Consider the following 25,247-nt stretch of genomic DNA (forward strand, 5'->3'; position numbering starts at 1 on the left):
TTTGGTCCTTGATCCACAAATGGGTCTCATTTAAAATCACCACATCAGCCTTCAAACTACTCAGACAGCTGTGACCTTTTTACTGTGTCGTTTCGGCTGCTTACATTCCAAGTTATCAACCAGACAGGAGTCTTCTACACCCCCCCCTTCACCCCAGAGTCAGCCATACCCACGATGTGGGGTAATCCAGCTGCCAATACCAGGCCCACCCATGATGGCCGGCAAACCCGTCAAAAGACCAAAACAAAGACAAAGAATTCGGCACCATTAGCAGTCTACCCCTCCTCCCCACCCTGCCTTGCAGCCATATCACACACCTATAAACAAACAAACAGCCAAAAGAAGAACAAAGGCCCCTGTCCTACATTCCCTCCATCCCCAACCCCAAACAAAACAAGAACCAAAATCTTCAACTCATTGCCTTAAAGAAAAATCCTAAAGTCATGAGCTGCAGACACCCCCACTCCTCCGTTCCGTTAACTAACTTTACAGCAAGTAGGGTGACCCCACCACAGGATAAAAATAATCATACCAACAACCAGCTCCCTGCCCAAATAGAGGGAAAAAGAAAACCAACACCCATCCCATAAAGAACCCCAAAAATACAAACTACGAACTCGCCCAGAAACCCCATACCAGCAATTCCCCATAACCAGGTCCCCTCAACTACAATACATCCCACAATAAATACAGATACAAATGCCCCTAGCAATTAACATATTAGTACACCCCCAGTCCATGTTTCTTTACAAACTCCTCAGCTTCTTCCGGCACATCAAAGTAACAGGCTCTTTCTTTAAAAGTCAATTGAAGTTGGGCTGGGCACATCACACCACAATTGAAGTTGGGCTGGGCACATCACACCAAATCGCACCTTACTTTTCTACAATGCGGCTTTGGCCTTATTCAATACTACCTGCCTTCTAGCCAGCTCCACTCCCACGTCTTGATGTATTCGGCATAGTAGCACAGTGGTTAGCACTGTTGCTTCACAGTGCCAGGGACCCGGGTTCGAATCACGGCTTGGGTCACTGTCTGTGCGGAGTCTGCACGTTCTCCCCGTGTCTGCGTGGGTTTCCTTCGGGTGCTCCGGTTTCCTCCCACAAGTCCTGAAAGACATGCTGTTAGGTGAATTAGATATCCTGAATTTTCCCCCAGTGTACCAAAAAGTGCCGGAGTGTGTCGACTAGGGGATTTTCACAGTAACTTCATTGCAGAGTTAATGTAAGCCTACTTGTGACACTAATAAAGATTATTATTATCCTGATGGTGTGGCACTCACATCTAGAGTCTCGATGTCTTTTCCCACCTCAGGACTTTGTCTTGGTACCTGTGAAACCTGACGATGATCACCCTTGGTGGTTCCCCAAATCGGGGCTTCTGCTTTAGAGACAGATGATCCCAGTACAATTCAAGAGGGGATGACAATTCCCCCTCCTCCACCATCTTCCCAAACATCTTGGACCTATAGTCCATAGGATTTGGGCCCTCCAGACCCCCTGGCAGCCCAACGATTCTTAAATTATGCCATCTGGAGCGGTTTTCCAGATCGTCCACCTTGACCTTCAAGGCTTTATGCCCTTCAGCCATTAATGCCATCTCCGCCTCCCGGAAACAATCTGGTCACTCTGGTCCGAGAGTGCCACATCCACTCTTTGTATCACCACACCTTGCTCCTCCACCTTCCCATCCATCTTCTCCATGGCCGCATGGGGGCTCCGGACTCTTCCATCGCCTTCTTGGAGACCACCTGCCGCTGCTTTTTAAATTAATCTTGCCAGCATCCCGTCCGTCCACAGTGAGGCCAAAGTCGCAGCAGGAGCCTCCTCCATTTTCTCCACTAACGAGGTTCGAGGAGCTTCTGAGTCCGACGACGATTCTTTGTCCGACTGCTGCCTTGTTTTATACTTGTTGGGCATTACTTTTATGTGGGACCTTTCCTATCAATCTAATCAAATTCCTCCGAAACGTCACCCATAAACTGGGCGAAAAGAGCCAAAATCAAAGTACCCTGGTGGGAGCCACCACATGTGTGACTGCTCACCACATAACCACCACTGGAAATCCCTTCTTTACCATGTTCATCCCATTCAATATTTCACACTCTTCCTAACTGAAATATATTTTATGAAGACAGATGCAAAGGGTTTATTAAGAATCATGCTAATGTTTATACCTCTACACACCGGTTTCCTTTCTGATCTCGAATAGTCCCTACTCACTCCTTAGTTATCCCATTCTTCTTTATATATGGAAAACACTTTTCCTTGAAAGAGTTCCATGTAATCATTTGTATCGACCTGAGAGAGAGCAGATGGCGCTTCAGTTTAACATCTCATTGGAAAGACTGCAGCTCTGGATTTTCTGCATAATGCTCCGGAGTGGGACTTGAACCCTTAACTTTCTAATTTAGTGGCAGGAGTGCCACCACTACGCCGAACAGCTTTTTTCATCTAAAATTGTTTCATTTCACTTTTTTGATATTTAAGATGATGCCCATAGAGACAGTATTATTATAACTTTACAGCATACCATTAATATATTTAAAGTCGAGCATTAGTGTATACTTTGTGTAAGTATCAAATTATGTTACAAATGAAAAATAATTCTTTTAAAAAGTTGGACTCTTGGGAGGAACTTTAATTTGATTTATGCATGTACCTATATAGAACAATTAGACCTTACAGTGTTAAAGATTGTGGCTCGACTTCAAAAGCAGAAGGATACAATAAAATGTTCCTGTCATGATAAAACAGCAAATACTTCAATTTATCATAAGCTGTGTCACATGCAATCTACAGTAGTGTATTTGTCCTCTTTCTGGCAACTGTCTAGAAGCAAACTGTTTGTAATGTCACATGTGACCCTGCACAGAGCTTACAATCAATTCTGGAATCTTGTGCGTCCCCAATTTTAATTGCACCATCACTGGCAGATCTGCTTTCAGCTGCCTTGGCCTTTAACTCTGGGATTCCCTCTGTAAATCTCCCTGCCACTCTACCCAACAACAACTTGAATTTCTGTAACTCCTTTTACATAATAAAAAACCACAAGGGGTTTCGCAGGAGTGTTACAAGACAAAATTTCACACTGAGTCACATAAGGCGATATTAAATCAAAAAATCTAAGGTGTTGTCAAAAAGGTTGGTTTTAAGGAGCATCCTAAATGATAAAATAGGGGTAAAGAGGTGGAGAGGCTTAGAAAGGGAGTTCCAGAGCTTAGGGTCTTGGCAGCTGTGGACGGTGGTGAGCAATTCAAATCAGGGATGCATAAATTGAGGAGGAAAGAGGCATCTTAGAGGGTTTTCAGGGCTGGAGGAGATTATAGAGGTAGTGGGTGATGTAACAGTCATGAAAGGGATTAGAAAACAAGGATGAGAATATTCAAATCAAGGCATTACTTAACCGAGAGCCACTGTATTCAGCCACTGCAAAATGGGTGAACAAATAAGGACATGAGCAGCAGAGTTTGGGGCAACCTCAAGTTGAACAGAACATGGGACATTGGCAGAACTGCATTAGAATAGTCAAGTCACAAATGAGGTTTCAACAGCAGAAGATCTGAAGCAGAGTGGAGTCAGGTGATATCAGAGAATGGAAATAGGTCATCTTGGTAACAGAACTAATATCGAAAACTAATTTTAGGGTCAATAAGACGCCAAGGTTGCAAACTATATGGTTCAGCTCAGACAGCTGCTAGAGAGAGGGATGAAATTGTTAGCAAATACACACACTTTGCAGCAGGCATCAAATATGATGGCTTTGGTCTTCCCAATGTTTAATTGGAGGAAATTTCTGCTCATCCAGTACTGGATGTCAACACTGACAAGCAGTCTGAGATCTTGGAGGCAATGGTGGAGTCGAGAAAGGTGATAATGAGATAGGGCTGAATGTTGTCAGTGTACTTTATTTAGGATTTTTTTCAGAACTTGGAATCATAGTCACTCTGAATGTATGCAAATGTTGGTACGTGTATTTTCTTCTCAGTCGATAGTACAATATTGTTTTAATGTCGGCCTAGATATTCTGCCACATTAACATAGTTTAAGAATAGATTCAGCTTTAAAGTCTCTTTGGTAGGAAAAATTAAATATATTGTAAAATGTGCTGTAATTATATTAAGATAAAAATTATTTTCTTTCCCCTGTAATGAACTCATTTGTATGAACTATCATAATATCTTAGTTTTTCTATTGAGGTTAATATATTATTTTATCTTACAAAATGGCAATCATTTACATGTTCTGAGAGAAGAGGCTCCGAAAAAGAGAACTGAAATGTTGCTAAATCTTGAGCTTCCCAAATATATATAGGATATAAATATAAACACTTGCTCCACATTTCAGAGAGTAGCATACACAGTTCATGTTTCCTGTTGCAGGATCAAAATTTCGGAACTCCATCTCTAACAGCGCTGTTGGACTGTAGTAGTTCAAGAGCGCAGCTCACCACCATCTTCTCAAGGGCAATTAGGGATGGACAATAAATGCTGGCATGGCCAGCGATATTAAACATCCCTGACTGAGTTTTTAAAATGTGCAATGTACATCCAGTGGGTGCATTTTCTGGGAGAAGTGGCACCGAAAAATAGGAGAACTGGGATTTTGTTATATCTTGAGATTCCACAAATATATGAATAGAATAGAAATGTAAACGCTTGCTCCACATTTCAGAGAGTAGCACACACATGTTTCCTACTTGTATCCCATTTCACAAATAATATTAAATAAAAACCTTTTTAATATTGCAGAAATAAGTATTTCCTTTTTTCATGTGAAGATTTTACTACTTGTAATGGGATAATGCAGACAGGGAAACAGCAGGCATTATATGAGGGGTAACCAAGTAACTTAAACAATTTTTAAATTAGGTACAGACAAACATATGCAAGTATGCATTTGAGAGGAAGCTAAATAAATACTTGATATAGAAAGAAATAGGAGGTTGGTTTTTAAGGTTAGATGCAGAAAGGTGGAAGGAGACCAATGTGAAGCATAAGAAATGGCCTGTATTTGTGCTGGATTCCCAGAGAAACCTATGCAGGACTATTAGTACATTGGTCTCTTGAGAACCGAAGAAAGGTATTACAGAATAAATCTGAATATTTATTGCTTTTCAGTGATTCTTGTTTGTTCTTTTGCCGTGTTAATATTTTTTCTTAATACTATAAAGCTAAAGTAATGCTAAAGCTAAAGGGTTTCGGCCTGGTGCTCTGGTTTTCTCCCAGAGTCCAAAGAATGGTCTTCTTCTGCACTGTAGGGATTCTATGAGGTGTGATTATAAACTGGGCAGCACGGTAGCACACTGGTTAGTTCGTACTGCTGCCTCACAGCTCCACAGTCCCGGGGTCAATTCAGGCACGGATGACAGTCTGTGTGGAGTTTGCATCTTCTCCCCGTCTCTGCGTGGATTTCCTCTGAGGTCTGCAGTTTCCTCCCACAGTCCAAAGATGTGCTGATTAGGTGGATTGGCCATGATAAATTGCCCCTTAGTGTCAAAAAGGTTGGGTGGGGTTACTGGATTACGGGGATAGGGTGGAGGTGTGGGCTTAAGTAGGGTGCTCTTTCCAAGGGCCGGTGCAGACTCGATGGGTAGAATGGCCTCATTCTACACTGTAAAGATTCCATATATTAGAGATATAAGTGTAAATTGGATCTGAATGCTCCAATTGCAAAGGTTTTTGTGGATCATAAGCATGTGGCTTGGTTATGCTTTTGATAAACCTGTCTGGATAAGAAATGCTCCAACAACAGTTAAGAAGCTCGACACCATCCAGGACAAAACAGCCCGCTTGATAGCCCATCCACAAACATTCACTTCCTCCACTGCTCCACCACCTTTGCACAGTGGCAACAGTGTGTACCATGCACAAGATGTACTGAAAGATCTCACAAAGGCTCCTTAGACAGCACCTTCCAAACCCATGACCACTACCATCTAGAAGGTCAAGAACAGCAAACACATGGGAACATCACCATCTGTGAGTTCTGCTCAAAGCCACTCACCATTCTGACTTGAAATATAGCTGTTTCTTCACTGTCACTGGATCAAAAGCCTGGGACTCCATCTCTATCAGTGCTGTGGGTGTGCTTACACCACATGGACTGCAGTCGTTCAAGAACACAGCTCACCACCATCTTCTCAAGGGCAATTAGGAATGGTCAATAGATGCTTAGCCAGCGATACTAAACATCCCATGAATGAATTTTTAAAATGTACGCTGTATATCCATTGGGTACATTTTCAGGGAGAAGTGGCTCTGAAAAAGAGGAGAACTGGAATTTTGCAAAATCTTAAGGTTCCCCAAATATATGAATCGGATATAAATGTAAACACTTGCTCTACATTTCAGAGAGTAGCATGCACAGTTCATGTTTCCTACTTGTATCTCATTTCATGAATGATATTAAATAAGAATGTTTTTAATATTGCAGAAATGAGTATTACATTTTTTTCAAGTGAAGACTTCTTTTAATGGGATAATTCAGTCAGGGAGACAGCATAAAATGAACATTCTCATGGCTTTTTCTAATTATTTATTCATTATCTATTTACAAATCCATGTTATTACCTTTTATATACATTGCACATTTACATGATAGAAAAAGTACAAAACTATATATTTAGATGAATTTAAATCTGTCATGTTCGAAAATATAAAATTGCATCTGCAACATAATATTTTAAGCAAAATGAGAATCCTGAACTGTTCGCATTGTGTTAAAGCCTTTAGAGAAACAAGCCACGAAAGTCAATCAGATGACACACGGCCAGAAAATGATCTGACAGCCACACAGCTGCAGAGCATTTCAAGTTGACAACAAGTTCCAAACGCAGCACATTTGGTCAGTTATATGGCACGTTGTAAACAATATCTGAAGCTTTATTTACACCAATGTGTAACATATTCCAATAAATAAATATACACGGTAAAACATGCAGATAATATAACTAAAAATTTGTAATACCAAAAGAAAATGACCAGCCACATTTACAGCTACAATAATGCATTTACAGTTTGCAGGAAAATGTGTACTTTACAAGCAACATACATCACAATAAATTAACGATAACACTGCTCTCTTGATGAATATATTTCCAAAACAGGTATGGTTAACCAATTTTATGCATAAATTATAAAACATGACAGTATAAATAAAAATCTACTAAACTCAACTATGTATACTTCTTTTAAATAAATAAGCGTACACTTATTTACAAATAAGTACAGTGACTCCTTCCTCTTCCAACAGGCGAAGGAAATTACCAAATCGGAAATGTAGATTTAGGAAAGGTGTTATTTTCTTGTTCGTCTTCTTCTTCTTCATCTTCTTCAGTTATGGCTATGGGAGAATATACGGTAGCTGTTGTATAAATAAGGATCACAACAGCGCAGAACCTCAGTGCATGTTTTCAATCTCTCTGGATAGCCACAATAGTCTTTTATATGGCATAAGAATGAAGTTTGTGACAATTGTTACCATGAAGTAATTTTACATTCTGAAGAATCAATGATCAGGCTTTATGGCAGGTTCCTGGAATCACATAAAAGTGTTCTTGTGTTCTAATATTTATGTTGTATTCATCCATTGCATTGCTCAGTGCTACTGAATTAAACCTATGGACTATTTTAATAGTTTTAAAATCCAAAACAACTGTGGTGAAGCCTTTGGACGATTGCTACTGATAAGATGGTATCAGCTTCAAAAAGGAATAGATGTTCCAATCTATCACTATCATGGCATTTTAATCCCTCACGATTTCTTCTTCCTCTCAATGTGAATAGCATTCACTTCAGCGCCCACTGTATTGTTGTTCAAGATAACTTACACCATTTGTTAACTTTAACATTTATTTAGAATTGAATAAATGTATAACTATAACTTTTTTTTTTAAATTAGCCTGTTCTAATTTTAAATGAAATTATGACAATTACACTCTGAAGACTAGTTATGCCATTCACTTTCACACAACCATCTCTGGATCCTCAATGAGACATACTACCTCAGGAAATAAGCACACGGTGCTTCCAAATGAAAAGTTTAAAAAAAGTGTGTATAAAATAGAATTGTTTCGCTGCACCAATATCAGCAGCATTTCATCAGCATGCCTATATTGGAGGGGGGAGGTATCGGTAATTTGGGGCAATAAACCCACAGGAATGCAGAGGCTGAGATTACCAGAATGTGCAAATATGCTTTATCTGCTCCACTGTGTAACTACAGTACCTATACTGCTGCCACCACATATCTCATGGCAAATTTCCCAAACCGTTTCAATGAAAAGTTTTTTTAGTGACACCAGTAGAGGAGGGCTAGATTTATCCTGTTAGCAATGTGTGATAAGATCTTAAACGTGTTTATCAGTAACCAATGTACTATCTGGCTACGCCTAGCACATCTTTCTCCACTGCCCCAAGAGCAGCATGAAAGACCTGCAAATTATCAAATTGATAGGTATAAGCGGCAAGATTTTTAGTTGGTACAGCCAAATGTATGGCGAGCTAATAAAGTTAAATCTTTATAGCGAAATATAGCAAAAACAGTGAATCTTATTTTTGGGCTAAAGGTTACTTACAATTGCACGATCCTGTATGTTTGATCTCCAGGAGGGTGCCAGAGGAACAGGCTGAACTTTTCATTGCACACTCATTGGGGTAGGTGGTGTTATCAGTGGCGCAGACTGGCTCGTCCGAGCGTCCACCCTGACACACATTGCAAACGGCACACCGACCCCTGCCGAGCCGGTTATCCCAGAGACACTTCTTTCCAGAGCTACACTGTATGTCATCACAGGATTTGGCTTCTGAAAAAAGGAGAACCCAAAACACATTTGTAAAGAGAATTGTCTCTTCAGTCTTCAACAATACTGATTTCGAGCTGATATTCAGCTCATTTCTGAGGTAAACTGAAGCTCATTAATAGTGATAGTTTGTAGGTCAGAATTCAAAACCATTTTAGTTACTGACATCCCTTATATGGCTAAAGGTTTTGTCATAGTGGCCTTGATAAATGACATTTAATATGTTTGCCGTTGTAATTTGTATGGTTTTTAAAAATTAAGCACAGAAAACACACCCAAAGAGTTCCATCATTGGTGCTGGTGTTCTGCATTATCTTGTAAACATCTGTAATTAAACTTTCACTTCATTACATGTAACTTAAGTCAACATTTTAAAATAATCTTCTAGAAATGTGTTTCAAATTGAACATCAATGAGTCGAATTGCCATCAATATATAATCCAATTCAACATTTGTAACAATTTAACAATGTAACATAGGAGCTGTGACTTTGCTCTGATTCGAACCAACTGGAGCTGAATTTCTAATCTTACAGCTGGGTGTGGAAGCATTAGGAAAAGGCTGGATCTACTCTCCATATATACGATATAGCAATAAACACTTTAACCTCTGAAAACCTCAATCGGAAAGATCAAGTCGCTCGACTTTTCTTTTCTCCCCAGGACAATAGGATGGGAGGAATCATGCCTCACTCAGTGCTAATGTATTTTTAAACACGGATGGGAAATTAAAGTTCAACATCCTTGAGTTTCTTGCCGTTATAATTTCAGTTACAGTTCAGCACCGATTTGCAAACCCATAAGATAAAAATAAGCTTGGAAATGAAAAAACGTTATATGCTTGACAGTTTCATACTCAGATTAGGCCGAAAAGATACGATGAACAAATCGCGCTGATTAATAAGGATGATCCTTTCTCTGTTTGGTATTTAAACGCTATCAATGTGCCTTTTAGCCATAAATTTGAATCCCAAAAGTGCTTTGTTAGGCCTGATGCGGACATTTACCCATTACACCCTAATTATACTGACAACAAGGAACCTCCTCCCACATTGTACTTGCACCGGCGTCGTGGCTGCCTAATGTTATGCAGTTTACACTTTGTGAGGTCTCGAGTACGTACTTATACATTTCCCTTCGTATGCCACTCCAATGGATCTGCCCATCAGGCAGGTGGCCCGCCTGATATGGCAGGCGCTGGCGTACGTGATCCCATCATTGCCGCACAGATACTGCTCGGGGCTCGAAGGTTCAGGGCAAATCCTCGGGTTACACATAACACAGTAGGCGCTGTTCGTCTGATCCACCACACACACCGAGCTGCCTGGACACAAGACATCCCTGCACGTTTCTGTAAAATAAAGACACCAGTAAAAATGTGAAACGAGCACCTGTTAAAAGCAATCGTTCACAATGCAAATCAACTGAACTTTGTGAGGCCCGAGCTTGTGTTCACAGTAAATACAGGTCGATTATAAATGGGTAATAATATATCTTTGATAGGCAAGACCTTGAACAATATAGATATCCTGGCAAAATAGTCCAATCCCCATATTTTCCAATTACAGATAAATACTTAACACAATTTAATTTAAAGTTAACAATGTAGAGGAAAATCATCCTTAACACAATTTAATTTAAAATAAGGGATGTATTATTCAAAAGCAGTCACTGCTGCGGTTGAATTGGGCAATTTGTTGCTTGGCGCTAGGGGAGAATGGAATGCAAGTGGACGCCTCACTTCCTCTGAAGGTTCTTGCTATTGAGCATGTACTTGTTGCACACATACTTCTGCATTTGCCTTGGTATTGGACCTCCAGTTCGGGATGCCCTTTGCATCTCGCCTTCAGGAGCACACATTCGTCTTTGTATGTTTTTCCGTCAGTCCCGCACACGGTACCCTTCCAAGTGACGTTGGAGCAGTCTGGGGCACAGACACATCGAGGTTTATTCCTCTTGTTCATCTTGCACCTTTTACCTGGCCCACAATCCACGTTATCGCAGGTTTCTGATATAAGAAAGAAACACACATACAATTTTCTGGAAGCTGCTTCCATGCACCAATGAAGCATTCGGAACTCAAAGATAAATTATTACTTGAATTGACTACATAATCATTATATAACAGATGTTTTGTATTTTCATGAGTTCTCCCCCCCCCCCCCCCCCGAAAGCTTGGTAAACCCGCGCAGACTCAGACTGCCATCTTCATAAGCCGCTCATTAACGCCGTGACATTCAACCGATCCTCTGAAGCTATTCACGCCAATTAATATTTTGACGAGGCGAGACTGAGAGCGCGGTTAGCGAAGTCAGGGCACAATAGAATAGTTTAGCAAGCGATTGGTAAATGTTGATATATCGCAGTGTTAAATGATTAAGTCGAATACAAACGATTTCAAAGGGACTGGGCGGAATCCGTACCTTTACAAGGCGTGCAACCAGGGGCTCCACCGTTAAAGATGATCCATCGGAAAAGGGTACTGGATGGCACATCATCTTCCGTCCACGCTGTGCCCAACCTGCCACTTTTGCAGCATTCCTCCCGGCTGACCCCGGTCATGTACAGGACCTGGCATTTGCCGTTCTTGGCTTGCTGCAGCCAGCAGTTCCCAGCTGTAACACACACAGTCATATCAGTGTCAGTTTCACGGATCCAGACACAACACGTGAACTTTGTATTGACGTTAACAAGAGAGTGTTTACTTCAAGTGTTCTGTCTCAGTCTGTGTGACCCGGCGAAGCTGAAATAATGGACATTCCCCCCCCACCCCCACCCCCAGACATTCTTCTCCGTCGTGGACAGCTCGCCCGAAATGTACATTGCTATCCCATAACCGAGTGCGGTTATTTTGAATAAAGATTTATCGCGCTTGCTAAAGTTGTTTGGCTCTGCCCCAAGACAGCGCAAGCTGAAGTACTGTAAACGCGTGCAATGGAACAAAAAACCCACACAGCCAGCCAGAACTCACCCTTACAGCGAAACAGCAGAGTGCAAAATCCGCAATAAATACATAAATGTATGGCGAGTTACTCGTCTTCGACCTCCGCGACACATCTATTGCCAGTTTGACAAGAGTCTGTATTTAGTATCGCAAACTACAGCGTCGATTCTCTCTCTGCAAAACGTTTCCCGTTGATTTTTATATCTATTCACAGTCACTCAGGAATAGAAAGATTGGCTATTTTATTTAGTACTAACTCATTCCAGAAATGCCTGAACTCTGCTGCCTCTTCTGGAGAGTCTACTCTCAGTTGATACCGCCTGATGCAAATCTATATATATCGAGCGCTCAGTTACACTGAAGACTTTTTTTAGTGAACAATATAGAACAGGCTAATCGGAAAACACGTGGCAATTATTTCCACTGAAGCAAGTAATTATACCAGCCTCTAAATCCCGCTTCGTGTGATTTGGCGATGTGTCCCACCTCTAACAGCTCGGATCCGGCATTACATGTCGATTCATATGCAACATCAATGAGGCGTAACGTGTATATGTAACTTTTCTTTGATTCTAGAGGTCTCTACAATACCTAGATTCCCAGGATCAAAGCACGGGACATTTGTTTTCTAACTAGTTCCACGAATTGCTAACAGGTAATGCGAATTGCTCCCTGTACTTCACCCTGCACCACAGCCTTCCACTAAATGTGAATAAAGTACAAGAACACGTGTGCCCAATGTAACTTGCCACACACATCGGATTTTGACCTGAAAACTTTAGCTCAAAAGCAAATGACAGGAAAGCGCTGTGCTTTTCCCAATCAGCTTTGAGGCTGTTTTCCCCCAGTATCGCCTCCCAAGGAAATAACAGGACCGAAGAAAACATGGAATTAAGAGCCACATCCACGAATGTGTAGAGAGAAGGCAACACGTCTCCAGTCTGTATTTTCTTAAACTTACCCTGCACTCGTTGATCTCCAATAGTGAGGAAAATGAAAAGTGTGAGAGTCACAATCGCAGCCCTGCTATTTATCATCCTTAGCATTGTAGCACTCAGTTTCACCGCTGGTCTAAGTACTGATCTGAGAGCACCAGTCCGATCGCTGTGTTGAATGAACGTCAATCTGTGAATGCACTCACTCTTAAATATTTTGGCTCAAAGGGGTCTTGGCTGGGCTGTTTGGTGGGCGGTCTTCTGATGGCAATGGTGATGTGTTTGGCAGGATGGGGGAGGAGGAAATGATCAAAAAAAGTTAAGGTGGACGGAAACTTAATCAGGTGACATTTCGCCGCCTCCTCTAAACTTTTCAGCGGCAATTTCAGTCCATATCGCAGACACAAAAAACATTTCTATAAAACACCGAAGCCTGGCTTACATGTCGCAGTGTCAATTTCTTTGCAATCGACGAGATTGCACAAATTTACACAGTAACAATGCGCGCGGGATTGGGCTGGACGAAAATATCCTTACTGCCATTCTTGGTCATCTGAAGGTTGTTTGATTTTCTCCTAACTTATTGGGCCATCTTTGTTCTATACATACATTGCAGCAAATATTCATAAACTGCTGAACCTGTAAGCAACTTATATCCCCCAAATACTGTAAACGCCAGAAATCATCCGTGGACGAATATAAACAGTCCCATCTATGACAGGGGAATACAAAAGGATGGCAAAATAAATGGACCCAGCTTCACTGATCCGATTTTGCCGGTAAAGCAACAGCTCCCCGCACCTCCCCTCCCCATAACCTGTACATGTTAATGTGGATATTTCCTCGTATGTCTACAACCAGGAGGGTAGACTATACGGAAAATATCTTATTGTCATAACCGATCTCCTTCAACTCAGGTAAAAAAAAAACCACATGGGGGTGGGAAGTTTCCGCGCCGCTGACAGACAGACCGGTGTTCAAAACAAAGTTTGAATTATCCGGTTGTATTATTAATGTCTTGCCATCTGACTATTTCGGGGAAATACATCATTGTGGTAAATAATAGAGCGCACGGACAAAATGAAAACCAAGGACACTGTCACCGTGTGTGCATTCAGCCACGAGGTATTAGAAAAGCATTTCGAATTAATACCCCAATCTGGCAAAGTTACTCGTCTATTACGGGATCAGACTCCGCATGTCCATGAAATGCCGCGGGCGCTCTCCTATTCTCCATTTCAGAGATTGTGACATCGAAAGTCGAGTTTTAGTTTTGCTCAATGAAGTCACTTCTGGCAGGGGGAGTAATTACGTAGGCGATCTGTCGCCGCCTATCACAGGGAAATACGCTTCCTTGTTTAATTGTCGATTTGGCGCTATCACGTTTTGTCCGAATCCTCCCTCCGAGAAAAGATAAAACGCACGGTCCGACTTCATCAGCCTTAAATGCCCAGGGTTAATCAGGCAACTTTTTTTTAGTTTCGAGAGGTGTACCCATCTCACTGGAAATAACTCCGCGATAACAGACATTTTCCGCCAGCTGCGGGATACAGCGGTAATCCTTTAATAAAGACTTATTACAATAGGCTCTTAAGGTCTCTTTGTAATAATCGCCAGAAATGCAATCGCTCTAATATTAGAAGACAGTTGTTTGGGTGCTTCAGAGTGGCCGTAGTGTTTCACACTATTTGGCGTTCAAAATAGACATTCAATAAAAGCCAGGTCATTACGCAGTAGGAAAATTAACTTCAAATTATTTTCGTTTTCAATGCCGCGAAACTGTGTTTTCTTTATCCATCCTGTGTTGTTATTCCACAACCTGGCAATTGTGATTTTTAATAAAACCTAATGCAGCCCCCTAACGATTCGAAGAAGGTAACTGCAGCTCACGTTTACATCATTCAGCGAGTCCTATTTTGTCTGGTCAAAGAGACCGAAACAATTTGCCTTCTCGCCAAATCTAGTTTCTGTGTTTTGTTGGTGGAGTTGGGAACATTGAAATAAAGTTTTATTTATTTTTTGGTTTGACCATTAGCCTGGCAGCGTGAGAAGAGACTCGAAAACAACGATATATTTAAAATCTGGACCAACCCGTGATTCCTAAATCAAACTTCAGGGCAATGAACAGCGACGTTTGGTAGACACGGGGAATATCGTGATATTTATATTTAGTATTTTTTAATAAACCCGTCGCAAGTACCAATAAGAAGCGATTTAAACTGCCACTGCACCTTGCGCTTTTTGAGAATGTCGTCCAAATATCCATTGAAGTATTTGTTGCGGAAGCTGTTCCCCCTCCATCACGAACTGCACGTATCTGTTATTCTAGCTTTCTTGTTTGTTTTAAATATGGATTCGTATTGCGATTAGCTGCTCAATTGTGTTAATCGAACAGAAAACGTTTATTGCAGATTGAAGATAGACATTCCATAATTCAGACAAACTAGACAATCTCACCCAGGCAGCACTTACTGGTGAGTAACACCGATTGCTGAATCGGCAATATTAAAGCAAATTTAAATCCCACAGAAAGGTAAATGGGAGGGTTTTCAAAGCAAAACCTGAGCATAGAAGTAAAGAGGTAACAATTGGAGACCAACTGGGGGTTGTGTGGGGAATACAACGAGGGGCACCCAACAACACAAATCGTTATCAACAACGGCAACATGCATGATTCAGTCACGAAGATCAAGGAAACACGCGACACGAAAGGGAAGAAGAGGACTGGGAAAATAGCAAAGCCCGGTAGTATCAGGAGGCACAGTACCGAGAGGGAAAGATAAATGTCGAAGCGGAAACTTTGAAGAAGGAGAGGGGATACCGAAATGCAGTTGCTGCACAGGTCTGGTGAAAAACTAAAGTGAGACCTCTGCAGGACGAAAGCTGTATGTGCTCATTCACCTTTTTGATGTGGCTTACAAGCTTCTTCCAAAGCCCGACAGGTACTTGTCGTAACCTTTCTGAATGTCAATAGCTTTCATGATGCACTCGAGTAATCAAGAATTTCAGTCAACCGTGATCATTTAATATGACTAGCGATATTTTAATATGGCAGTCAAAAGCTTTAAGGCAATCCATTATTTTAACGCTAAAGATATCTTGATAAATACATAGTTCCAGTGCAATATTTAAAAACAATTCCGAGGTATTCACAACTCTACATTTGGTGACTTGTATCTTTGGGGAATAAATCATTCCGCATTCCGAATGAATATTCTTTCTTGTACAATTCAAATTTATTTTGAGACGAGAACGATGCTATTTATCAATGCATTAAACATCCAAGTTGTTAAATATATATCTAACTTTAGATACTCTAGAACTCTAATACAATCAAGCAGTATAGGCCTAATCAATGCTAATAACATGATTTAATATCCATACGTAACAGTTTCGTTCATTCTAAGATCTGAACACAATTCACATATTTTATCCAAATATTCTTATTCATCGTCAACGTAAAACAAATTAGGCTTACGTCGGCCGGGCGGTGTCATTTCACTGCCTAAATCACGCATAGAAATAAATACCCCATCAACATTTAGAAGTTTTGGCATTTAATCACTGGAAAGCATTTAAAATTGAGTTGGAAGCAACGGTGTTGCTGTCTGTCTCTCTGGTAGGTAACGCAAAGCGTGTCAGTCTGTGCACGAACAGCAGGGAAGATAAAGCCAACATTACCTGATAACATCCCCGTGGCTTCGCAAAGCACGCAGGCCGGTCTTTGTTCATCTATATTCACAATGAAACATTTCTTACACAATATTAAACCAAAATAAAACAAATTGCAAACACCAGGGACGGTTTATAAATACAGGAAATGTTGGAGAAACACATGTCAGTCCGCATCTGTAAAACGAACGATTCTTGTGTGTGTGTGTGCATCGGATAGGTCCTGACATCGGAACCTTTTCGTTTTACATATTGACTGGCATGAAATGACTGATTTTTGTGCGCACCTGGATCGTTCTGTGATCACAAAGAGAGAATGTATCAAATGAACATGTCCACGGAAGTGGAACAGGGTAGCAAACAATTGGATTTGACTGATTAGCAAAATGAATAAGTACTTAACTAAAAGTGACACACTTGTCTGATATGAATACATTGCCACCAGTCGAAAAATGACCCTGCGACTGGAAAGCACAAATCATTCATTTCAACTTCGACATGAAGATGCAAATTCGTGGCGCAAATTCTCACTCGGATGCCGAATAAATCAGCAGTCGTGGGAAACTACTGAATCTTTGGTCCAATATCCAAATTTATTGACTTCGAGACTAGGAAGCATCCCAAAAGAGTCAATATGTATGTGCATAAAACTTTATTTTAGTTATTGAAAATATATGGTTGAATGTCCACAGGTCATATAAAAGTTTTCGCATCGAGAAGATCACGTTACATTTCCTGCGACGTGCTTTCAAAAATCTTATTAAGGATTCTTATTAAAACAGCAAACAGAGAAACACAATTGATAGCGTTAGGCTCAGCGAGTATTTTACAAATACAAATCCAGATCAAAGTTGGAATTGATTACATTACATGCATTAATGAAATTAGAATACATTGGAACCGGGAAGGTAAGGCTAGTTTCATTAGTTTTCAGTTTTCCCGACTGTTTAATATATCAATTTCCAATAAATAGGGTAGTAAAATAACCGGAAACCTAACAGAAATTGAATTATTTTACTGATGTAAAACATTTCATATTTAAGATATATTAACATCCAAGCAACACAGCGTAACTTTATTTAGTGCCTGTATTGTTCTATTTATTAAATTAACTATGTAACAATGCCGACTTTAATATGTAAATAAATACAATCACCAAATCTACTTCTAAGTAAATTGACTTTAATGCCACAGTTTCTAAGTCCGCCAGTTGAAATATAATAACTGCATCCCCAGGGGCATAAATGTGATTTGGTATAAAATGTCGACGAAAGATACGTCCTGGAGGAACTGATTGGCCGTTATCTCGCCCAAACAGAAAACTGGATATAGTTTACAAACAGCTTTCGGTTTTTTACAATTATGATCCTAGAAATGTCTTCCTCGGCATTTGTGCTCCCATTCTGATGCATTTCCACTGCCATGCCCATGTGCTGACAATGCCACAAAAACTAAATATGTCAATATTTACTTGATAACGCTCCTGGGAAGTCGTTGTTTTTATTTACCCTTGATACTTTTCTTGGACCCCCTCCTGTCTTTAAGAATCACGCTTTTTAATATAAGGTACATTTAAAACAACCATTAGGACTTCAGCGAAGGTGCAAGCGAACGATCCAATTAGATCACAGAGCCACGGCTCCATCAGTGGATTCAGCAAATTGCAAGAAAGCAACACACCACTGATTCAATAGGCCAATCAGATTGAAGGAAAGCAACCCGCAGCAGGCTCATTAGAGATTTCAACACAGATGATCAACTTAATGCTTTTGTTGATAGACCTTAGTGTAATCACACATAGCCAAGGCCACCGGCTTGGCCTAGATTGACAGTTTGTTTCATGGAACGCAATCACTGGAAACATCGAGAAATTCTGCTGAATGATAAAATAAATCGACATATAATAATCTTGATAATAAGCAACACTGCCCCTTCGATATACTTCAGGCAAAGCATGGCCTCTTTCCCTTTTCATGAAAAAATTGGTCGAATCTCGGAATACAACCTGTAAATTTCACGTAATTCCACATTATAAAAACAAAACCTGATATTTTTCAGCCAATATAAACCAGTGATTTTGCATACTTTTATTATCATTGAAGGGTTGGCGTTTTAGTATTTTTGATGGGGGTGAGATGGAAGAAAAACCCAACGCTTCACCTTGCTTTATTCAAATAAATACAAAGGGATTACAAATATATATATATATATATATATGCATAATACTGCAGCTACAGAACCTGTCACGGACCTAATTGTTTACCACGCAGGTACTCATTCAATATTACTCCTACAATCGTTTGGTAGTACAGAACCTGAAAAGAGAGACATTTTGTTTAAGTTTTTCATCTTGTACTCATCCGGGTAAACACAAGAATGCCAAATTCCAGATCATCACAATAATGTATACTGCAGGGAAAAGGGTGCAGATTGGTTGTAAAGTTGATTCTGATTGGAAAGCTGTTTGCCATGGTGAAAGCAATTGGGAACCCTTGGCTCCCCAAGCTCCCACGTAATTCAAGAATGTGCATGGCTGGAACATATTCCTTTGTTTGCAGACAGCACGTCCCTGTCTATGAATATATGACGCCTCTAGCAAGCATAAATTATGGCCACATTACGGGCTCAACTGATTGCCTTAAATTAGCTACTGTAGCAATTAACACAGTCAAGATTCTTCAGCAAGTGCTGTCCAATTGCAGAATCACACAATTGAACGTTGTGTTTGACTTTCAGTGTCAATATGTGATGCCAAATATGTACGTCATATGTTCCAATGATTGACTGATTGAATCAAGCCGTTTGGTTGTTCAAAGGCAGAGTACAGACCACAGTCAACGAGCCTGTGCTTTCAAAACCTAAAACAAAACACCTACCTGTTAGATGTGATTTTGTAATTGGGAAGCATTGGCTCCCGAATGCGCTAATAACTACGCCAAAACGTTGAAGGCAATCAGTTGAGCTCATAACGTGGCTCATTTATGCTTGCTAGAAGCAACATACATTCGCACAAAGGAGACATATTTCTGTGCAAACAAAATGATTACGTTCATGGTTTGCACCTTTTCTGAATTGCAGGGGACTTTGAGAAGTCGCGAGTTCCCTGTTGCTTTCTCCGTGGCAATGCCGCCATCAATCAGAATTGAGTTGCCAACCAATTAGCACCCCTTTCTCCTGAAGTATAAATTTTTGCACTTATCTAAAATTTGTCCCGATGAGTGCAAGATGAAAAACTTCAGCAGCGTGTCTCTTTTCAGCATACAAAAAAACCTATCAGAAATCATCTCAACATTGCAGAAATGACTGTTGGGACACAAATCTGGTGTAAACTTAAAACCCGAACTTGAGGTTCAAGTTCGGACCATCTGTGAAATGCCAAGTGGGGAAATTAGGTTAAGTGAATAAATGGTGCAGGAGGTACAACACAAGGCACTTGAACTGCGATCAATGCTTTACCATTCAAAATCATTGTCAACGGTCAAGCATTCTAGCTACACAAAGGCTATTTTGGATTGTGAAGCGATCCTAACATTATTATTGTGAAAGGTCACCGAATAAATGCTTCATTGACGTGTAGATCTATCACGTTGAAGTACAAGTAGCCTGTTTGCGCCGTGCCAAGCGCAATATACCATCTTAGTGTTGAGTGCGCTACAATCACATACTTCGGTTCTGGCGCGGACATCCATTTGACATTTTTATTGATAATATGTTAATATTTGTTGATCGTAACCAATTGCCTTCTCCCCAAGAACATTCTTGCCCATGTCACATCAGTTAGCGAACTTCATTCTGTTGATACTGCCAGTGCCAGTTCCATTGTCATAGATGAACTTTCCGAAAATAAACAGAATAATTAAGTTATAAAGTCAAATTCATGCATAACAATGTCACCAATGGAATGTAAAAATGTTGGATTAACAAACGTAACGGTGACCAATGTAACCCTCTGAAAGGGTATTTTTTAAATCACCAAATGTACCCATATAATGTGAAGGGCTTCTTCACTCCACCACTCAGTATGAGGTGAAGATCATGTCAAAGGTGAGTTTGGTCTGCTGGATCGTAGACTTCGTAGCGATTTTCTTAAGGAGCTGTAAGATCTTTCAAGTTTATTTTTGGCTGTTGTATGGTACCGACGGACTTTCCACGTTCGAAACGCTTTCTGGATGGTCAAGGCAGCCTTGAACTCCTTTCGAATCATTAACGTAGTTGTGATCGTTTCCATGGTGCTACGAATGGGGAATACCTTCATCGACATTTTAAACACTTCCCCACTCAGCTTTGTGAGGGGTTCTGACTGGGTTACTTTCCCAACGATAACAGCACTGAGAGCTTCCAGGACGTCCAGGCAATGCAGCATGTTGCCATTGGTGATTGGGAGGTTGAGGGCCGCAACTTTCACCGCGTTAGGCTGTGGTATTCGCAGAGGAGATTTCAGTTCATTGAGGAAATCAGATAGCTGATCATAGGTGATGAATTGTGTTGCCTTCACGTCATAATTACTCCACACCTCATAAAACATGTCCACGTCTTCGTCAGTCACGCCAGCGAGCTCTTGCTCTTGGGCCTCATGGAAGTTTTCCAAAATGACAGCCACGTACATATTGATGATCACGATATAGGCGACTACGATGTATGATGTCATATAGGTGAATGATACAAACTGACGCTGCACTGGAGAATTAATCATCACGTGAAGAATCTCATTCCAAGCGGCAGCAGTCGTCAGTCTAAACAGAAGCATCATACTGTTTCCAAAAGTTTCGAAATTCACCATGTCGTTTATTGGCGATTCCCTGGGAAGGTCTCGGAACAAACTCATCCCCAATATGGAATAAATGAACATGACGAGGCCCAGGAGCAGTCCAATATTGAAGAGAGCCGGGATAGATATCACCAATGTGAACAGCAGCTTGCGAATTCCTTTCAGAGACCTCACCAACCTCAACAATCGTGCAAGCCTTACAATTCGGAATACTCTTAAAATAGTTGGTGAGACGCCTTGCTTTTTGGATGCGGATGAGTCCAACAAAATTCCTGAAGGGATGACCACAGCATAGTTACCAGTACAAAAGACAGGGTGGTTAAACACCAAAGTATCTTAAAGACGCACTTGAATTCCCAATCCGCATTAGATTTGAGCTCACTCCATCAAAACAAACCAACCCCAAATTACATTTGAAAGAATTTCGCCGCACATGCATAGTGTACCGCATACACGTTTGCTCGTCCTTATCTTGGGCCTCTTAAATTGAGAAACACGAATGCAGTTCTGCACATGTCCAAAAGCAATTCTAACATTGAAAACAAAAGTTTAGCGAAAACTATGACCCTGTATTTAAAAAGTACACAAACTCGTCAGCCCAATGTGACCAGTAGGAGAAAATCACAGGGTGCCTTCTGGATTTGAAATATTGAACATTGATCAGTGGAACTAAAACAAAGAAAAACACATATTTGCAGGTTCTTGTTGAGGAGTGCCGTTGGAAAAAGTTTTTTTTTTTAAAAGAGAAAAGCAAAATACTTGCCATATTGGACATTTAAAATGGAAACAGAAAATGCTCAGTGTGTCAGCAGCATCCGTGGACAGAGGAACCGGGTTAACATTTCAGGTCTGACACACACATCCTATCTACTGCTCTTATGAAAGGTCACCGGCCTGAAACGTTAACACGGCTTCACTCTCCACAGCTGCATCAAGACCTGCTGAGCGTTTGCAACTGTTTTATTTTCATTAACGTTTTTAAGGGTGCCATATGTTAAATAATCGTTAGCCACACTCGACATGGCAGACTTGCTGCAAAATGTCACTTCATTATCTGCCGCCCAACGTTCTTCAACTGACTATTCATCCCACTATTTCATTAACTTTAATATTGCTAGCAGGTTCTGATTCTGCATTTGAAATTGGCCTTTCTCCATTCCAACATAATATATCATACTAAACTCATTTACCAATATCTAAACACTACATTGAATTATGCCATGTTCTCACACATTTGTACTCCTATTGATATTGGATATAATTCGAAACATAATGCCACGATGTGGAATAATGTTTTTTAAACAGTATTCACACGGGAGGTATCTTCAAATTCCACAGAAGAGTAATAACTAATGAGTGGTGAACTGTTCCGATGAAAGGTCATATTGGACTGGAAACGTTAACTCTTTGTTTCTCTCTCCACAGAGCTGCTGAGTTTTTTTTCCAGCACTTTTCGTTTTTATTTCAGATTTCCAAGATCCACGATATTTTATTTTTATAACAACTACTTTCTTCCCTTAACGTTTTTCTGTCTAGAGAGAGATAATGAGGGCCAGTGCAAAGACTAAAGTTAATTATATTGTCATGTGTGAGTACCTTTAAGAAATGGATGCTTATAAATGGGTATGTATATAAATATCTGTAGTGAGAGTACATTTAAGAAATGGGCGTTTACTACTGCAGTGATGTCAGAGAGTGGGTGGAGCTGGGCTGTCTGTCAGCTTTTTACTTTCGTTTTTGAGCAGGCTGCAGGGTGTGTTTTAGTTTTGTTTTCAGTGTTGGAACTGAAGCCAGACAGAGCAGATGCACTGTTGATCTCTCTGCCATCAAAAGACTATCTCTTGATCATTTGGTGAATTCAGAATTATAAATGTTCTCAGTAGTGAATGTAAACCAAATGTGCTTTTGTTGAAAAGTGTTTTTAAGTCTTATGGATGTTAAAAGGAAAGCTTAAAATATTACTTAGTTTTGTAGTCTTTGGGGGTTGTATTTGAATTGATGGTTGCTAAGATGTTCACTGTATGTTGTAAAAAGGTTAACTTGCGTTCATAGAATAAACATTGTTTTGCTTTAAAAAAATACTTTTCCATTTCTGCTGTACCACACCTGTAGAGTGGGCCTTGTGCTCCCCATACCACAATCTATTAAAAGTTGTGGATCAGGTGAATTCCATGATACTCTTTGGGCTCCTCTAAACTCTGGCCCATAACAAATTGGGGGCTCGTCTGGGATAAAAGTTTATCCATTGGATTGGCTTAGTGAATTTAAAAACAATGAGGGGTGAGCATATTGTGGTTGTTTTTCAGGTGTGGTATTCTAGTTTAAGTAGGGAGTGTGTTGTGGACAATGGCTCTTTCAGAGGCTCAGAAGTTTTTGGGGGTGGAGATGGTCACACGCAGTATCTTACGGAGGAGACTAAAAGCAGACTGTAAGATTTGGCAAAAACATTGCAGTTAACATTACCTGACAAAATGTGAAAAGATGAGGTCATTATGGTGGTGGCTAAGCATTTAAAGTTGCCTAAGGTACAGTTTGACTCATTGGAAATGGCAAAAATTCAGTTACAACTTAAACAAATGGAACATGAGAAAGAATTAAAGCAGCTTGAATACGAAAGAGATAGAGAGGAAAAAGAAAAAGAGAGAGAAAGAGATAGAGAGGAAAAAGAAAGAGAGAGAGAGGAAAAAGAAAAGGAGAGAGAAGAAAGGAGAAAAGAAAGAATAGCCCTAGCAGAACAAAAATAAAGAGAAATGGAGATACAGGTCAGGGAAAAAGATAAAGAGAGAGAGTTTGAAGTTCAGGAATTGGCCATGAAACATGACAGTCAGTTAAAATTGACAGATGTAAAGGGAAACATACAGTTGGATGATAGTGATGAGGATAGTGAGAAAGAACATCAAAGTCAAAGGCTTGGTGGGGATCTATTTAAATATGTCCAAGCATTGCCAAGGTTAGATGAGAAGGAGGTATAAGCCTTTTTCATTTCATTTGAGAAGGTAGCTAAACAAATGAAATGGCTACAGAAGATGTGGGTATTACTGATTCAAACAAAGCTGGTAGGTAGGGCTAGTGAAGTGTTTGCATTACTACCGGAGGAGGTATCTAGGACGTATAAGGAGATGAAAAAAATCCATCTCAGGTGCATATGAAGTAGTGCTGAAGCCTACAGCCAAAGGTTTAGAAACTTAAGGAAAGAATTTGGTCAAACATATATGGAGTTTGAAAGGCTCAAACAGAATAATTTTGATAGGTGGATAAGGGCTTTGAAAAGAGACCAAACTATGAAGCTCTCAGATAAATTATACTTTTGGAGGAGTTTAAAAATTCAATTCCTGATGTTATGAGAACTCATGTGGAAGAACAGAGGGTTAAAACTGCGAGATTAGCAGCAGAAATGGCAGATGATTATGAATCGGTTCATAAATCAAAGCTTGGTTTCCGACATCAGTTTCAGCCTGTGAGGGATAGAAACTGGGGACATGCGAAATACTCAAGTGGTAAAAGTAAAGGTGATCTGATGGGAGACAATAAAGAGAGTGTACCTCAGATTAAAAAAGAGATCCAGGAAGGTGGAAAAGAAATGAAAAGTTTCAAATATTTTCACTGTAATAAACTAGGCCATGTAAAGTCACAGTGTTGGTGGTTGAAGAAAAGCACTGGGAAGGCTGATGTGGTAAAACAGGATAAGACAGCGGGGTTTGTTAAAGTGGTAAAGGAAAGCCCAAGTGAAGCGAAGGAGGTGCAAAATATTGTACAGCCTGATCAAGAGGTGATTGATAAGAAGGTGCCAGATCTCTTTAAAGAATTTACTTGTGTGGGTAAAGTTTACTCATGTGTATCAGGAGGAGCAGGTAAAGAAGTCACAATTTTAAGAGATACGCGAGCTAGTCAATCTTTAATGGTAAGAGATGAGGAGTTATGTAGTTTGGGAAGAATGTTGCCAGAAAAGGTGGCAATATGTGGAATTCAAGGTGAGAGGAGTAGTGTTCCATTATATAAGGTAAGATTGGAAAGTCCAGTGAAGAGTGGTGAAGTGATAGTAGGCATTATAGAGAAACTAGCTTGTCCAGGAATACAGTTTATCTTGGGTAATGACATAGCTGGATCGCAGGTGGGAGTGATGCCTA

General features: G+C 40.3%; 2 protein-coding genes across 5 annotated transcripts in view; both read right to left on the reverse strand.

Moving 5' to 3' along the window:
- Nucleotides 1-6,482: 6,482 nt before the first annotated feature.
- LOC140409028 (follistatin-A-like) lies at nt 6,483-13,282 on the reverse strand. 4 transcript variants are annotated; one of them, XM_072497056.1, is made up of 6 exons: nt 12,707-13,282; nt 11,225-11,416; nt 10,591-10,809; nt 9,925-10,152; nt 8,578-8,805; nt 6,483-7,364 (listed from the first exon to the last, which is right to left on the reverse strand). In XM_072497056.1, the coding sequence occupies exons 1-6, from the start codon at nt 12,789-12,791 to the stop codon at nt 7,264-7,266; spliced, it is 1,053 nt and encodes a 350-aa protein (XP_072353157.1). In that variant the 5' UTR covers nt 12,792-13,282; the 3' UTR covers nt 6,483-7,263. The 4 variants fall into 4 exon arrangements, with proteins under 4 accessions (XP_072353157.1, XP_072353159.1, XP_072353158.1 ...); XM_072497058.1 differs by having other exon boundaries at nt 6,483-7,535; nt 12,707-13,277; XM_072497057.1 differs by having other exon boundaries at nt 6,483-7,343; nt 12,707-13,274.
- Nucleotides 13,283-20,036: 6,754 nt separating this feature from the next.
- Nucleotides 20,037-25,247, reverse strand: part of LOC140409418 (sodium channel protein type 8 subunit alpha-like) — a 230,578-nt gene continuing 225,367 nt past the window's right edge. The window contains exon 17 of the mRNA XM_072497858.1: nt 20,037-21,392. Within this exon, the coding sequence (XP_072353959.1) occupies nt 20,386-21,392 (1,007 nt within the window). The 3' untranslated portion in view covers nt 20,037-20,385. The remainder of the gene's footprint in view (nt 21,393-25,247) is intronic.

This window comes from Scyliorhinus torazame, chromosome 3, assembly GCF_047496885.1.
Source record: "Scyliorhinus torazame isolate Kashiwa2021f chromosome 3, sScyTor2.1, whole genome shotgun sequence".
Lineage (NCBI taxonomy): Eukaryota > Metazoa > Chordata > Chondrichthyes > Carcharhiniformes > Scyliorhinidae > Scyliorhinus > Scyliorhinus torazame.